Source organism: Scophthalmus maximus, chromosome 1 (genome assembly GCF_022379125.1).
Source record: "Scophthalmus maximus strain ysfricsl-2021 chromosome 1, ASM2237912v1, whole genome shotgun sequence".
NCBI lineage: Eukaryota > Metazoa > Chordata > Actinopteri > Pleuronectiformes > Scophthalmidae > Scophthalmus > Scophthalmus maximus.
In genome coordinates, this window is record NC_061515.1 from 12,140,464 (window position 1) to 12,158,325 (window position 17,862).

The 17,862-nt window shown below is 40.2% G+C and overlaps 1 protein-coding gene across 4 annotated transcripts; it reads left to right on the forward strand.

The window, feature by feature from the left end:
* Nucleotides 1–317: 317 nt before the first annotated feature.
* Nucleotides 318–17,087, forward strand: rorc (RAR-related orphan receptor C). 4 transcript variants are annotated; one of them, XM_035620871.1, is made up of 12 exons: nucleotides 318–684; nucleotides 5,233–5,262; nucleotides 12,465–12,550; nucleotides 12,740–12,881; nucleotides 12,972–13,313; nucleotides 13,406–13,495; nucleotides 13,584–13,705; nucleotides 14,103–14,235; nucleotides 14,344–14,451; nucleotides 14,567–14,677; nucleotides 15,221–15,330; nucleotides 15,496–17,087. In XM_035620871.1, exons 1-12 carry the CDS (start codon nucleotides 633–635, stop codon nucleotides 15,658–15,660), a joined length of 1,491 nt encoding a protein of 496 aa, XP_035476764.1. In that variant the 5' UTR covers nucleotides 318–632; the 3' UTR covers nucleotides 15,661–17,087. The 4 variants fall into 4 exon arrangements, with proteins under 4 accessions (XP_035476764.1, XP_035476839.1, XP_035477002.1 ...); XM_035620946.1 differs by lacking the exon at nucleotides 5,233–5,262 and having other exon boundaries at nucleotides 320–684; XM_035621109.1 differs by lacking the exons at nucleotides 318–684; nucleotides 5,233–5,262 and adding an exon at nucleotides 5,722–5,817.
* Nucleotides 17,088–17,862: the final 775 nt, after the last annotated feature.

Sequence of the window (17,862 nt, forward strand, 5' to 3'; positions counted from 1 at the left end):
TGGTTCTAACAAGCGTCCAAAGTTATTCCAACCTTTGAAGAGAGATTTTGTTTACCTGTCCCCCCCTCCCACACACATAGCATTGGAATGCCTAAGAGGCCTCTGTGCATTGTATGTTCTTGTTTAGTGTGGCAGCAGCAGCAGCAGCAGCATCGTGGGATTATATTTCTCAACTGAACACCACAGAGCAAAACCCGATCCGCTGCTATTACGCAACAGCCCGGTGACATAACTGTCCACAGCCCGGGATGGTCAGGGCGCAGCGAGCGCGCAGGGGAGAGGAGAGGAGAGGAAGGCGACCAGGGCGCACGTCTCCGGTACGGCCGGTCGGCCCAGCTGTTCTCTGCTGCTGCTGCCTCGGGGTGGGGACGGTGGATTCACAAATAAGCGCACAAGAGGAGGTGCAGTGGCGCAGAGGACGAGGGGCCCTTTGGGTGAGATGCAAGTGCACGTTTTCAAAAGCCTGCGCCGGCCCGGGCGCTGGAGCCACCAACAGGCAGCGAGCAGCCCGGCGAGTGTCTGTCCTCTGTGGCTGCAGGTGCAGGGCAAAGCCGACTGACCCGCGGTGTGTGCGCGCGTTGGTGCGAGAGGTGTGAGTGTGTAGGGCCGCCCAGTGTTCGGACAAGAGAGTTATGGAATATGAGGAGTTCGACGCGCTCCCCGCTGACACCCCCATCAAGAGAGGTAAGAACAAACTCCAGTAACTCCAACCAACCACTGACATTGGCATCAGTCTGCTGCAGCATATTCAAGTCTGTTCAATTCGGATGCATGTATAAGAAGGCTACAGTATGAAGCTTGTTTACTATAATATGTAGGTTCGTATCATGTTGTGTTCGTATGCAGAGTGAACCATGCCGTCATCTCCCAGCATTCACTCCGGTTTCCACTCCTCCTGCTCACCTCTCCTGCACCAGTTGCATCAGTCTCTGTCTCCCCCAGTCACCGTGTTCACTATGTATCATCTCCCTCTCCCTCTCCACTCTCAACCATCTTAACCACCTAAACCCTCCTCATCTCTTTCACTGGGGTGTGGTTAAGATGCTGTGAGTGGGTAAGAATGGCAGTAAATCCGAGTAAGCCTTGGGGATTAGGTCTTCTTTTTGCTTCTTTTTTTGGTCAATGCTTTTCTATTCAAAGCCTCGCCGTGGTTAAAATCAAGCTGTTGGCTGTCACCGGAGATAAGACACTTTGTCCCTCTGCCACAGAAACCCACTACACACCTTTCACTAGTCTTATACTGTAGCATGGAGACACACTTTGCAAGAGTTTACTGTTGCAAAAAGGAGACTATGTACATGGCTCTGATTAATGGATCTCAAGTGCAGAATAAAGAAAAGGATTTATATCCTTTGCTCAAAACATTGGAGGATCACAGTTGAATGTTGCATTCAAAAATCAAAGTCCTGAAATCAAGATTTTATCAACACCGGCCATATGGAAGCCATGTGCATGTAATTTCAGTTAATTTGCACATTTGTGGATATCTGCCACTGATTTCTGCTACTTATAAAAGCATTGACGGGTTTCTTGGAAACAAAACCCTAAAGAGTCAATACAATTTTGAATATTCACAAACCCCCCATTCATCTGTTGCTATTGGAAACCATCAAAAACACAAATGGTGAAAATTGTCTACAGCAAGGTTAGCAAGTGAGGTACACATTCTATTTGATGTGACGTCTTTTGTCTAGTGATTTAATTGCGCTAATATGATCATTAGAAGGAACGAGATTAACAGGACAAGTATCATCAAGTTACAGCAGTTTGAGATTTTCAAGTGGAATTTAATCAAGCGAGAAACACATGGTATAAGAGTGTACGTACCAAAAAGTGCGAGTACTGATCTACAGTATGTACTGTCAAGGCTCGTATGAGATACAACTATTGAAGGTTAAAATCATATTCCTCTGTTCTTCATCAAATCTTTCTGTCTTTTTAAATTTTCCTTAAATTATGCACAATCTGAAAGCTACTTAAGATTAAATAAAATGTGAAAACTGAATGTTACAGTGTTAAAGGTTTGTGTTCGGTAAAAAAAGGAAGCCAGCAGCTAACTGAGCAGGTACTGGAACTGCTGTAATGCTGTTTTAATCTGGTTAAAGTGGAGTTTCACTGCGGTTCTACAGTTCTCGTTCTGCTGAGGTGGCTCATCTCAAGGTGATGACTCTCTTGGTTTAGTGGCTGTTGTGGGTGTCCTCTCGTTTCTCTTGAGCACCGGGGTTTGCGTCTCTGCTACTGCTCCAGATTGCTTTTCCTCTTGTCTATTGCGTAAATCTCTGCTACTTTGTTATTGGATACAAACTGTTTGTGGTGTCCCTCAGGGATCTATTGTGGGTTCGATACTTTTCTCATTGTATATGCTATTCTGCTGCAACTTTTAACTTCAAATCAGTGTCTGTTGTCAATGTAAACCAAAGTGATATCAAGAATCTGACCCCGTGATTTGTCTGCTAATTTCATGCAACCAAATACAGATAAGTTGCAATGTATTTATATAAAATAATTTCAGTTCTAAAATTTACAACTATCGTGGCCTTATATATTATATATTTTAAAACCCTTCATAGTCATATGTTCAGTCATTTATAGGCCAACATGCTTAGACAATTATACACTGTTTTCTCAATTCTATAACATGTATTCTTTTAATCCATTTGAAACTATGAATACTGCCTTATTTTAATATTCAGATTCAGATTTTTTCTACTTTAAGCAAAATCACTCTAACTGCCAGTGTAGAAAATAATAAAAATCGTGTAAATTATTTATTTATTTATTTTTAATGGATGACTATTGAACAGAAGATCATCAGATAGCTTTTATTATCTCTGATGATTTAGAGCTATATACACTTGCTGGTCAACAATCCACACTAATCCTGACCAACATGCAAACCTTATCAGAAGTTCATTTATTACTATACATTTTCGTTTTTGTGAATTGATTTTATCTTCATTCTCACACTTTATTGTTATTATTGTATATTGTAATTTTTTAAATTTAATTTAATTTAATTAATTTACTTAGTTATTTATTTAACAAGTCATCGTAACTAGCATGAATTAAAAAATGATGGGTGTAAAATATGTTGGGTGTAATATATCTTTGTGGGATGCATCATGTTTTATGTTCAGGCAGAGTTGTGGGCCTACGCTCTGGGTTCATTGATCTTCAGTGTTGTTATGTAACACAAGCAACTGTCACTTCAGCAGTCAGCTTAGATGTCGGAGGGCAGAGACGTTAGTGAGATTTTGACTGATGAGCGGTGTGGATGTTTGTCTGTCTGTAGTCACCAGGGTCATACACTGTGTGTGTGTGTGTGTGTGTTTGTGTGTGTGTGTGTGTGTGTGTACGTGTACGTCCAGCTGACCGTTGTTTAATGTGTACCTTCACATTTACTTTGTACAGAGACAGATGTTGGTGATTGTTTTAGATCCTAATTCCACCATTGGCCTCTGACCACAGCTGTTCGGCACAGAGATCACCTTTTAATATTTGAAATTCATTAAAAACACCTTAACACTTTAACCTGACTCATTTCTGTCGATAAAAGTGTGTGACTCAACAGCTTTAAACTTGTAAGAGTGGGTGTGGTAATTTGGTCATCAGATAAAAAATGATCTTCTTGTTTTTCAAGGACATTTCTTTAACTTACGAAAAGAAGGAAGATTGGTCTCTGGACTCACTGGAAAACATATTAATGCAATGCATTGCCATTGTTTAACACATTTTTATTTCTCATTATTATTATTTTTTACCTATAATTATTTATTATTTAGCAATCAACTCGCGTCGTTTGCTCAGTGGTGAGATTTCTTTTCATTTTCCGTGAGATTTCTTTTCATTTTCCGTGTGTGTGTGCACTGCTCTGCTTTCATTCCATACTTTCTGCTCATGTAGCAAAACTGATTTGATGAGAGGAGGAAAACAGTGGAAACCACAGAGGGCCTATTCAGGCATCAGACCAAGGCTGGCTAGCTCTACGCCTTCCACTGATACTTATCTCTCCTGCCTTTGAACCTCTCTTTCACACACTCACACACACACATTACAGAAATAAACACTTCTAAACTGACCTTCCATACATTTACGTTCGCTGCAATTCAGACTTTCTCACACTTGCGGACAAAAAAGCAGACAAAAAAAGAGGACCTATTGCTTCACAGACACCCACCTTCCTCTGCCTTTATCTCCTATGTGTGCATGTGAGTGTATGTGTGTGTGTTTGTCTGCCGGAGAGTCACACAAACATAACATAGACACACACCACTGTAAATAAGATTCCTCTAATTTAATCTCTCAGCCATCACCAAGGCTTCTTGTCTGCCCACAGCCCTTTGTACATGGGAAATAAAAATACCAACACAAAGTGCAAACCCTGCACCAAACTGCCCCCATGAGTTAATAATGAGGAGTTTATCACAGACAAATCTGTTTTTAAACTTTTAGTCTGCTGTCAAATTTTGTGCTAGTTTCAGTTAATCCCTCATTGGTTAGAAGCTAATGTTGTGTGTGTGCATCATAATGATTTACCTTATGATGTACACACACAATATTAGCTTCAAACCAACGATGTGTGTGTACATCTTAATGATTGACATTGTAAGGACAATGTTCCAATGCAAAGCTATCCTTGCTACAGTGCAGATTTCAGTGAGGGTAGAAGTATTTAAATCATTTACATAGACAAAAGCAGCAATATGACATTATGGAATCCTTCTAATACAAGGTCCTTATTCAAATGTTTAATTCAATAGCAGAATTATTGGCAACAAAGTGTAATTAAAGTATCAAAAATGTTTTTCTCTAAATTTTCAGAATTTCCCTGTTCAGTATTTTATTATTGATATTGGATCATTATTATTGATGCATTAACATGCCACCATTTTTATATTGTAACTCCAGCTTTCAGACAATGTAAAGGAGTAAAACATATGTACATACATATTTCCCTCAGTAATGTAGAGGAAGTATAAAGTATTTGAGAAAAGACATTTTGAAATGAACTAAAACATTTTAAATTAAACATTCTCAGTTCTTATGGAAATTATTTTTAGTCATGTGTTCAATCTGTTTAGCAGAGTTTATTCTGATGAAACATTTACGTGACAAGCTCACGAGTAGTTTCTAAAATATCTCACCTTGGTGCTCATCTGTATTACAGCTTGTAGTAAAGTTTAGATTTGCAGTACATCTGATTCTCTAACTGCATCTTTTTGTCTGCCTCAGGAGGAGCCTTGTCCAAAAAGACTCATTTAAGTAAGTTGTATATAAAAACCCTGCATATCTGTGTGTGTGTGTATCTGTGAGAATGACATTGCTTGTGTTTGTGCTAGATAATTGTGCATGCATTGTTGGAACGTTAAAGTTAGTACAACATACAACATCGCACCTGTGCAGCAACACATCACACACACACACACACACACACACACACACACACACACACACACACACACACACACACACACACACACACACTGTGGTATCACTGTAGTTGGGCCATTAGCAACACAGTGTGTGTGTGTGTGTGTTGCACCTGTGCTGCCCCCCTCACAGACGCACACACACAGACGCACACACACCAACTACCATGGCTTTGGCACTTTGGCATCTGAATGCAGAAGACCGCGATAACATCGCATCTTTTTTTAACTTCTTTGGTTTAACACATTCTGCCACAACTTTAACACACCTGGGTCTGTTATCCAGAGTAGAGATGCTGTGTGTAATACACCACCAACCTTAATGTTAGCTGGTCTGAAGATAAACAAACTGGGCAGAAATAGTTGGTTCATTGATCATTGCTTGCGAGTGAGTATGCATGTACTATATGTACAATCAGATATCTGAAGAATCATTTTGGATTTTGCTTCATTGACAAAGAGAACCATGGTGGTTGTGTGTTGTATGATACATCAGTCAGGGAGTACAGTCACTTGTGTGTTTCTAATTTCTGCTGCTTTCTTCTTCTATTCCACTTTAATTCACTGGAAAATATCTTACAACATTTATTAATACATTTTGATAGTGTGGTATTGCTACTTTTACTCAAGTAAAATACTTCCATCAATGCAGAAACCCATGTCGAGCATAGAAAGAGATGAGGCTGTGGCAGGACGAACAGAATAATTCTCTTATAGATAATTGATATTACTGTCGAAGGAAAGAGTAAAGAAACAACCATATGCAAACCTAAGCAGCAACAGGACAAGCATGATTATGAGAATAAATAAACCTACTGTGAAAAGTTTCTGTAACGTGCCTGCCTCCCCAATTATGCCTGATGAAAGTGGTTTGATTTGAATTCTCAGGGAGTTGTAAAGGTGCCAGACGATATAAAGACATTTTTTCAACGTGTGGTACAGAGTGAGGGGGTGAAGGATAACAACAAAGGTTTAAGGAAAAAGTACCTTGAGAAAATAGACAAGCTAGGGGACAGTCCCCCCTTTTTCTTTGTCTGTCTCTCTCTCTCTCTCTCTCTCTCTCTCTCTCTCTCTCTCTCTCTCTCTCTCTCTTACACACGTTCACACGCACACACATGTTAACAAGGAAGGCGAGGCGGTGACTGACACTCAAAAGTCTGAATATGTCTGCTGAAGCTGCAGTGAGCACCAGACCAGCCTCGCTAAAGGACGACTAAAAGGAGAAAAGGGTGAAAGAAAGAAAAAGAGTGTTTCAAAAGAAAGAAAATTGTTAGACAAAGTGAGAGGAGAAGTGAGTCTGTGAAAGTGGGCCAAACGTCTGAGACAAGTGGAGGAGTGATGATGATGCGAGGTAGGGATGAAGTTCTTTGGTGTCTGTCTGTGTGTGTGTGTGTGTGTGTGTGTGTGTGTGTGTGTGTGTGTGTGTGTGTGTGTGTGAGTGTGTGTGTGTGTGTGTTTACATGTGGGCAGTACAATCAAGAATATTTTATCAGTCTGATGAAGCCATGACTGTGACTTTATGGTAGTACACCTGATGGTCATCAAGGTGTCCTCCAATGATAGGTTTAGATTTTAAATATCTGCATCTTTGTAACTGTGTATTCATGCAGAGTCAGACGCTTGTGGCTTCAAACGCATCAACTCTCTTCAACTGTATCACGCTGTGTGATTAAGCTTTTGATTCTGGTTCCCACTTTTCTTTTTTTAATTTAACATTGGGTTGAAGAGAAAAAAATTCAAATTGTCTGAATTCACAAATTTGTTTTTGTTAATGTCAAGGATTTTGTATAATTTGAAGGGCTTTTTTCAAGCCAAATGTATTTATTTGTAGCTTTGTCAGGAATCCTAGGCAATACATGTGCACACATGTTCATGTACGCACATTTTAAAGTGTCAGTATGAGTGTACTGTATGAGCGAGGATGGTCTTTGTTTTGAAACTTGATAGGATCTCTTGGTTGGCTGACTGTTGGGTACGTTCACATCCATGTGTGTGTTTCAGTTTTATGGTTTGGTAATATGACTCAATTCTGAGCTCCCTTTGATGGATTTAAGATTTGAATCATCCCTCAGATATTTATCCCCCCCTCCCTCCCACATATAGAGTGCACCTCAGGTTAAAAACTGAGCTGATTTTAAAGCGTAAGAATCAGTGCTATAAGTTAAGTTTTTGTAAGTTTTTTAAGTATTTATAAGTTTTTGAACCTAAGTTGATCTGTGCATTGTCTCTTTTTTGGGAGTTGTATTTCCATAGTAAGTGATCACATTTGACAAATGAAACCAATTAAGACCCAAGGAACCAGGTCATGATTGGACATTCGATGTTTTACAAATGTTTTTGCAAATACTACCTCTGAATTCGAACCAACGTAAAGACGAAATAGGCTGGAGAACAGGATGCTTCACGACCGCAGTGCATCAACTTGAATGGACTGACTCCACACATACAGTAGACAGAGTGCAGAGGAAATAGTAAATATAGCGTTAAACTGTGGCCATGTGAAATGCTAATTCATTTGATTTCTAACACAAATATTCAAAATTAATGGAATGAATACACACAGAGGGGGAGGAGAGACAATAATTAGTTATATACAATGTTCCTATGCAGGCTGCTAACACACACTTGCACTCCTGCAACATACACACACTCGGATACACACACACACACACACACACACACACACACACACACACACACAAACACACAGATCTGCAGCTGCTTGTTAGATGGCGCCTAGATGTATCATATCTCTGCCCCACAGCTGTGCGTTGATGCTGTGTGTATGACGGAGAGAGAAGGAGGCTCCTGTTGCCGAAAATACAACTTCTTCGCCTCAGCCGTAAAAAAAATGGTCTAATTTCCTAGTGCTACACACTTGCAGTTGGCTTGATACCATCACAGTTTATGCACACACGCGCACACGGGGTATTCCTGTGCAGATTCTGATCAAGTTTCTTTATCAGAAAGGGGTTTCCTTCGTCCTCCTGCACAGCACTTCCAAAGAGGTGCAAAGGCGGCTGGCTCCAGATCAAAGCGAACATCAAAATCGCAGGTGACACATTCCCTCCCAAAATATGGTAAATGAAATACAACAGTTGAGCTGATTCATGTCCGCTGCTACTGACAAAACGTTACCTGTGTCGAACACCCTATATTCAGTCTGCACTTCAAAGTCAAATGTGGTAAATCTAATGCTAATTGGTGTTCAGATCTGCTAACGTAATGTGTCTTTTTCTCAGATGAGGTGCTGTAGGTAATTTGGGTAGATAATTAGGTGCTTTGTTGTTTGTCAAATATCGAATAAAACTCAGTAGTGGAGGATTTCTCACATTTATGTGACAATCATAGTCTGACACCTCACACCTACAGACTGGTACTCAGCCTTGAAATATAACCAGAAATGATTACTCACAAAATATTCAATACAGATACATGGTGTGAAATAAAGATAGATAGATGGATGAACCTTATTGATCCCAAACTGGGAAATTCCCAAAATAGGTCTTCTTGAAATACCCCAGTTTTTTATTATTGCAAATATATATATATATATATATATTTTCTTGACACTAAACTCTATTTTTCTTTTTTCTTTCTTTCTTTCTTTCTTTCTTTCTTTAAATACAGGTTACAGTTATTTACAGTTCTCAGTTTTGAATTCTTGTAAAGGAAATCATCTTATTTTCTGACAGGCAAATTTAAATAGTTTTCACCATGTCAGAGTATTTTTTTGTGTGTACAACATAACGGTATATTATTATTTATTTTTTTACTTTGTCTTCAAATGTTAACACACGAGAAAATCATGTAGTTATAAATTATTATGTCTGCTGTTTTATTTTGTATACTACAAAGCTAACGAAAGATACCACACACGCACAATCATACATTTTGATACAATCGAAAATATAGTTTGGTTATCTACGAATTAATATGCAATCTTTTATATAAAGAAGAAATTAGTAATGACAATAATACAAATATGAATTAATAGAAAATATATATCTTAATCATGTTACCTATGTTCTAGTTAAAACTAGTTTTAAATAAAATAAAATAGTTATAAATATAAATGTCTAAAAATTTTTGTATTTCTCTTATCCTGGGTCTAATAATTTGTCATACAAAAATTGTTTTAAGATGCATGGTTTGTTAGTCTTTTTGTGTATGTGTGCGAGTGTGTATACAAGCACTGTTTGCACTCTTGCATGCGTTTACACCAAAGGTAAGCTTCCGTCAGAGGAAGGTTGAGGTTTTTTGTCCGTTTACAGTGCAAAGAACAGACTGCTGACAAGGTGATTTCAGGCGGAGAGTTCAGTGGCAATCTGTGACGTCTGTCGCCCTCAGATGCCACGCATGCACGCACACACACAAACACACAGACAAACAGACACACACACACACACACACACACACACACACACACACACACACACGCACACACACAGGTTGAAATCTTTCTTTTTCTCTTTCTCTTTCTTTTATGTAGGGCATTTTGCAGTATTTGGTACTTGGCGTCCCTCCGCTAATTGATTCATTTCTTTTCGTATATATTTAAAACTTCCTCAGTTTAATGTATTGCACTTGGAATCTTAGAAATCATCGATACTGACAAGCTCGTCATCTCATCAATGTTATGTTCAATTTCTCTGTGCAGTTATACACACATTTCCGCTGTTTGTGCAACAACACTGACAACGGTGCCTTTTAAGTAGGGATGTGAAAGACATCGATAACTCTAAATGCCAATTGAAAGACGTAAATCAGTCGATCTATGTGTAGCAGCAGCTTGGTATAGTTTGTACGGGGAAGTGTGGGAGGTGGCACGCTGTTATTTCCACTAACAAACCAGAATATTTCCTTCACTTCACATACTATATGCAAACCTGTGCCCTTCTAACCATCATGTAGCACAAAAGGCATTAATGAATTGAAGAAGAATTCAAAAATGTTAATCTTTGAATTGTTTATTTTTATTGATTGACCTCACTTCAGTAAAACAAAAAAAACAAAAAACAAAACGCACAGAAGATGCTGGGTTTGATTTGTCTATGCCTGTTGCTGGAGATAACGGGGAGTTTAGATTCCTCATTGTTTAACTGTTGTCGAGTTAATTTCCTTTCACGGCTCCTGGTGTCTTGATGCAGCCGCGGATAACGTGCCTTGCATTGAGTGTATCATTTAAATTGAGAATTACCAGAGCTATGATCGCGTGGAAAGTTGTCAGAGGGGGAACGCATGTGATTGCTGCATGCGTGAACAGTGAAAGGTTGTGGGTCACAGTGGATTTCCTGTTGTTTGAGGTTGAAAATCAGAACTGAAATAGCAAAAACACACCAAAAAAAAAGACTACTGATGGTCTCTGGTATTTAGTTTGCAGACAAATATTTCCCCTGCGTGTCTTATTTAAACAAAATAATCCGGTTGTCTTTTAAAATCTGTGATACTCTTTAATCCGTATCATGGCCAATCTTGAGGTCAATCAATGGCCTCATTTAGTAGCAGCTGCAGTCTTCTCGCTTCTGCAGTGATTGTGTGCTTATTGTCTTCTTGTGAATTTGCTTTACCTTCAACCGACTGACCTCCTCAGGAGACTTTGGGTGATCCCTGTGGCACTATGCAAAGAGGGCACACACTGACACACTAACACACACTCGTGAATTGATGTGACACAGTTATGCACGGAAGTGCAAATGCTAGTGTATGTAAAGATCGAGTTTGCCTCGCAGACACTGAAGAAGAAAGATAGAAGTAGACACTAATAGATACAAGAAGACATTGATTAGGGTTAGAAAAAACTACCATAAAATATGGATTATACAGTATGTGATGCACAGTCCGCCATTATTAAGTGCTAGTGAGGACATACCTTCAAACTTTACACCGGTCACCTCGGCAGTGTTTCATACATGTGTGGTCCGTGGTTTAATCTAGTGACGTCTCTAAGCAAAAGGATGAGGGGTTTGATAGTTCAGAGACATCAGGGACATGGGGGGAGGTGAGAGGGGGACGGCCATTACTGGCAGTGATGAAGGAGAGAGAGAGAGAGCATTACTGGCAGCCATGTCTTTCATGAGCGAGACAGAGAAGGATTCACAAAGAAGGAAATGACATGAAAGAGGGACAGTCAGAGTGAGAGGGTAGCGAGTCAACCACTTAAAAGGACTCTGAGGTTGACACCTTCACATTCTCCGTCTTTCTCCATTTGCAAATATTCCATGTCCTCTGAAGACTCTCTCCTCGTTGCATTTGAAGTTGATGTGTTCATTGTTATTAGGGCGAGGGGTGTTCGAGAGGAAAATACCTTTATGTTTTCTCAGGGGAAGTACAGCAGAAATGTTCTCACGGTGGGAATCACTTGACTTCTTTGGTAAAAATAAGCAGTCATTGCAAGTTGGCATATTTCAAGTTTCAGACCTTCAATGAGGTCATAAAATGATTAAGAAATCAGAAAAAACATATTGATATAGACATAGACGCATTTATTGTTTAATTTTCTTTAAAATCATACGGTGCTGATGTGTGTCTCGACGAGTTTTAAAACACTTCATGCAGTCTGCATCACCGACATGCATCTCGGCCAAGCAACTGATCTCACCTTCAAAACTCACTCATATCCCCAAAACACTTCTTACTTCTTCAACATCTTAAAACCGTACTATACTAATACAAAAGAAATCCTATAAATTCCAAGGGGGCAATAATGATGACAAAAAAACCCCGACAACAACAACATGTATAGTGTAATCACTCATTCTGTACAGTTTTTTTTTGCGGGTTCTAGTCCCTCTCTTCTTCATTTCGAGGCAGATGCTCTGCCCACAACTGGGTCCTGTTCTGCTAGAGGTTTCTACCTCTTACTGTACTTGTTTCTCTGTAATATTGTGGGGATTCAACCTCACAGTGTAAAGTGCCTTGAGATAATGTATGTTGTTGGGATTTGGCGTTATACAAATATAATGAAATAGAAAATAGAGGAGAGTTGCATTTGAAGATGTTAACATATCTGTGTTTACCTCTGTGTCTGTTCAGCTCAGATTGAAGTGATCCCATGCAAGATCTGTGGCGACAAGTCATCCGGAGTGCATTATGGAGTCATCACTTGCGAGGGCTGCAAGGTGAAATGCAACAGCATTAGTATATACACATATACTGCACATACACATATGACTGTTTGGGGTTGACAACACTTTCACGTCTGTCCATTCAATATGAAGCAAGCTGCCAGGAGGAAGCTAGCCTGGCTTCTGCTTTAAGATTGATAAAACGGCTCTCAACACTTTTAAAGTCAGTTATCCAACCCTCAGGGATTCTTCCGGCGCAGCCAGCTGCCCACCGTGTCCTACTCCTGCTCCAGGCAGAGTAACTGTCAGATCGACCGGGCCAGCCGCAACCGCTGCCAACACTGTCGTCTGCAGAAGTGCCTGGCACAGGGCATGAGCCGGGATGGTGAGGCCTAAACACGCCCGCACACTGATACATAGAAAGACACACTCTGTTCACGGCTCACGGCATTTTCTTAATTTTTCTCTTCCTCAGCTGTGAAGTTTGGGCGGATGTCCAAACGGCAGCGGGATTCTCTGATCGCCGAAGTGGAGAAGCACCGACAGCAGCAGCAACACCAGCAGCAGCTCCAGGGAGACGCCCAGCCTGTGTTGTCTTACTCCAACAAAGCCAGACAAGACCGCTCCCAGCCCATGGCTTCAGCCTACACGTTCAACGTTGAGGCTGAGCTGCTGTCCTACACCGCTGATGTTCACCCTTACCTTGTGTACGCAAACGAGTCGGAGGTGTCGGGCATGATCTACCGAGGCCCCGGTGTCTCTCCCACAACCAGATCCCAAGGGAGGGGAGACAACAGCGGACACCTCAACTTAAGAGGTCAGGCATTGATGTGTAAACACACTCAACTGCATGCAGTTTTCTTCATCTTCCTCTCTTTATTCCTCATTTGTCTCTGTTCTTCGTGTCAGGATTTGAGTCGAGACAGCCATCCCATGACCTGATGGCGGTTCATCCCTACAGCCCTCTGGAGGACTCCTACAGCATGTATCCTCACATAGGTGCGCAAATAGCACACTGGGCTAACATGTACGTACATCCAAGTGTGAAGTGGTCATGATATTGATGAGTGCCTCTGCTTTCTCTCAGATGAGCTGTGTGCCAACATTGTGCGTTCCCACCGAGAGACCAGCCAGTACCGAGTGGAGGAGCTGCAGGCTCTCAGATGGAAACTGTTCAACAGGGAGGAGATCCAAGCCTACCAGAACAAAGTATATCGACCTGATGATGGTTTCCTCTTCAAGACAATGTCTTGCATTTGTTTGATCGTATTCAGACAGCCTCAAACCAAACATTTTAGATGCTCCTTTTTGGTCTGTTGAACCTAACAGAAAACTGAGAAAACATTTTCTTCTTCTTCTTTGATCATGATCAATGATATTTTGGAATATTATGATATATGCCCAATATCGTATAATATGTATTCACTGTAGATAAAGCAATACGGTATGGAAAATTGATACATTTGAGTTTAAAGACTGAATGGGGGGGGTTGAGTCTTTTTTGGTTTCTTTAAGTGTTATGTTGCGGAAGGATATCTGTGAAATAAACGCATACTTTTGCTCTCCTTCTCCCGTCCTTCCACTAATTCCTCTGTCCTACTCTCAGTCAGTGGACGAGATGTGGCAGCACTGTGCCATTCGACTGACTGATGCCGTGCAGTATGTAGTGGAGTTCGCAAAACACATCCCAGGTTTCAGTATGCTCAGTCAGAACGACCAGATTGCACTTCTCAAGACAGGTGAGGTCACCTGTCACTTACAAGAAGGGACCATCTGCTTCCTATTCTCTTCCTCACCCTCTTTTTTAAACTGATTCCTTTTCTTCCTTTCCTTTCCTTGCCACACAGGCTCCATGGAGGTAGTTCTGGTCAGGATGAGTCGGTTGTTCAACACAGAGAACAACACTGTCTTCTTCGATGGGAAATTTGCTGGAGTTGAAGTTTTCAAGTCTTTGGGTGAGGACCTGGACACATTGATCCTACGTGAAGGCAGATCTGAAAACATTCATGCAATGAGCACAATATATAAATGTGGTGGTTTATCAGTGCTCTGTGGTGTCTTCTCCTGCAGCATGTGCTGATTGGATCACAGCGGTGTTTGACTTTGCTCATGACATGTGCGCTCTAAAGCTCACTGAGCAGCAGATCGCTCTCTTTGGTGCTCTGGTGCTGATCAACGCAGGTAACAACTCACCCACCTCCCAGTCATGTTGCATTGTTGGAGCATAAAATGCTTGAAACCTGAAAAGTTGAAAACACTTCAGTGCCATGCTGCATCTAGTACCGACTCCAACCTTTTATCTTGTTTTATGTGGCTGTTTTAGAAGCACACATTATTTTGTTGTTTTTGTGAGCTTATTGTCTAGTCATAATTTGCATTTATTCAATTACATGTATACATTCCCAACACACCCACAGCTAATTGAGAATGTTATTGGCTAAATGTGGTCATTCCAGCACAGTCATCATTTAGCTCCATATCTCTTTGATCATTAAAAAGCTTTAGTCTAATATTATTAAATCACAATATATATTATTACTGTAATATTCACCTTTTAAGAAATACAACAGATGTCTTGTTTGTTTATGATATTATAACTAAACTTCCATAGCCTATACTGCCCCCCAGTGGCTGTTCAGAGTCAGTAATAGTTAATTCACAGTAGCACATTTTTAGCCTTGGTAAAAATCTTCATATGCTCTTGTTTTTTGTCTTCCTGAGCAGACCGTCCATGTCTGGAGGATAGAAGCAGGGTTCAGCGGGTGCAGAAAAGTGTGGAGTTGGGTCTCACGCACATTCTACACCAAGACAACCAAGACAGTCTAATGCACAAGGTACATTCCTCAGTACAGACAATACGTTTTTTTGTTTATTCATTTCACTGTCCAAAGGCTGATTACAAAAGCAAGAACAATCATACTTTCCTCTACATGGATGTGTGTATACACCTCACTATTTTTGAAAGTGGACATCTGAATTTGTCTGTGTCCTCCCTGCAGCTGTACCAGAGGATGGCAATGTTGCGTTCACTGTGCAGTCTTCACATGGAGAAGCTGCGCTGGTTCAGTCAGCGTTACCCTCTCATCTCTCACTCTCTGTTCCCTCCGCTCTACAAGGAGCTGTTCGCCTCGGAGGCAGAGCTGCTGCCAGGGACCAATCACTGATGTTCCAGTGATCAGCAACACACACACACAAACACACACACACAAATTATTTTATCATTTTCTGACAGAATCTATTTTTGTAATAATGAAAATAAATGAAAAAACCCACAGGAACCATAGTGTGTTAACTATTACATGACTTCCAGCAGAGCTTTGTTTTAATAGATTATGTCAAACGTAAATTTATTTTTGATAGATAAAAACTACCAGTTTTACTACCAGTGGAAATTATATTTTGTTGTTCTTTGATGCTACATTGTCACTGGTTCACAGGATCCCCTTTTTTTCCTCAGGATGTGTTGTTGGGATTCTGTCCAGTTACAGCTGCTGTGTGTCACGGTGCTTTCAGTCTGAGAGAGATTCAAAGAGGCGGGGCAGTGGCAACATCGTTTATTCAGACTTGGAATTCTAGTTCACCCAAAATCTGTCATTAATTAAAGAGTAAAACACTGCCCGACTGTAGGACGGAAAACTGTGGACCAATTCTAGTCTGCTCGGAGTTTCAGTGGATTCCAATTAAAGTTAATCTGTTTGTACATTACCAACAGAAAAATAAAACGTGAATTATTTGTGATATATTTTTGCTATACAGTTACATAATGAACTTTACACAATCCACTCCGCTGTCTGTTCATGTGCTCAATATGCCCCAAAAGTTCATATACTGACCTAAATCTGGATAAATTAGTACAATGCCTTTTTTACTACTCACACATTAGGTTGCTCACATAAGATTCACATGTTTATACTCAGTGTTTAAACGTCAAAAGACAGATTTTGGCATTGTCGTTGCTTTTAATACAAACGTTGGAGCCTTGTATTAGTTGAGAGAGCTATATTTTTGTGAACTCATAGGCATAGGCTTCACCCCCAACTGATCACACATTGGCACCAGTTCAGCATCATTCTCGGATGATACTATGTCAGTAATGTTAGAAACAAACATTCCTTACAAAATGTGAACGATTGGAGGAGATCATCACTTTCTCCTCCTAACTCAGAAAACATCTGTACAGTTATATCTGAATTTGTCATTGACACACACAAAACAACAACTTTCCTCTTTGTATCCATGCCTCTAGAGAAGCGTTTCTCCTCAGGTTGATGTTATCACATACTGACTAATAAATCCTACAAAGCAATCCTTACAGGCTTTTATCCTTAAAGCTTTGAAAATATGTTGCATTCAATGTAGAAATCATTGAAATACAGTAGAAGTTGCTTCCACTGCGTGCAAACTTCCCCCTTTTCTCAGATTATCTTGCAGATGCTTTATTTTCTCTACATCCAGCTTCTTTGAATAAAGCCATGAGCAAAGAGGAAACGATGAGAGATTGTTGTTCACTTTGTTCCTGGAACAGCTGAGGTCATAATGTAGTTGGGTCCATGTAAATTTTCCAATAAACTGCTATGGATGGTGTGGTAAATTTGTTTGTCCATTTGTGAAAAGCAGAGTAGTGTAAAACTGAGACATGCAAGACACAAGATTTGGTTATCTTTGATGATTTGATGAGAAAACTAAAACCTGAAATAATAAGCATGTTTTTATAATTTAGCATATTGACACACAGTCAGACAAACATTAGTATCACAGCACCAAACTGTGGAGTTGCAACTGCAGCATCAATCACAAAGGATATATTAGTCATTGTGGGTGACCGTAGCCTGTGGAAAGTTCTCATCACGTCTTTGATATAAACCTTTGGCCACACAAATTAAGAGGAAGCAAACTTCTATGAGTCAGTTGGATGTGGTAAATGGAACTTTTTCCTGCAACAGACGAGAAATATTTTTATGTTAAATGTACAACGCTGATTGTCCGTTTATCTCTGTTCTGTGTGCGGGTCATGCTAAAACAGAACTTTCTAAACAAAGTAAACAGCACGAGTAAACAATTCTTATCATAATGTTCTTTCTCTTATCTTGAATATGTGGCATTTTCCCAACGATGGCAATTGCTGTACCACAGCGCTGATCACCAATGCATTATTGAAGACATATCAATGATAAGATCACATATAGTGGGTAAATATCGCCTGTAGCTGCATGATAATCCACAGTATGTGTTTAAGGTGTATACACGATCACATGCAGCAGCTGATTCAATTGCATGCAGGCGTGATAAGTTAGGAGAGATCAGTTAGTGTTCACGTTAAACCATGGAGGGAGATGTCTCTTTTAATTATCCTCCTTTCTATTTCT

What these genes read in the sequence shown, in the direction of transcription:
- rorc (XM_035620871.1), top strand. Translation starts at nt 633, where the DNA reads ATGGAATATGAGGAGTTCGACGCGCTCCCCGCTGACACCCCCATCAAG. An exon ending in TGACACCCCCATCAAGAGAG is followed by an intron (nt 685 to 5,232) that starts GTAAGAACAAAC and finishes TGTCTGCCTCAG; the next exon opens with GAGGAGCCTTGTCCAAAAAG. An exon ending in TCTGGTGCTGATCAACGCAG is followed by an intron (nt 14,678 to 15,220) that starts GTAACAACTCAC and finishes CTTCCTGAGCAG; the next exon opens with ACCGTCCATGTCTGGAGGAT.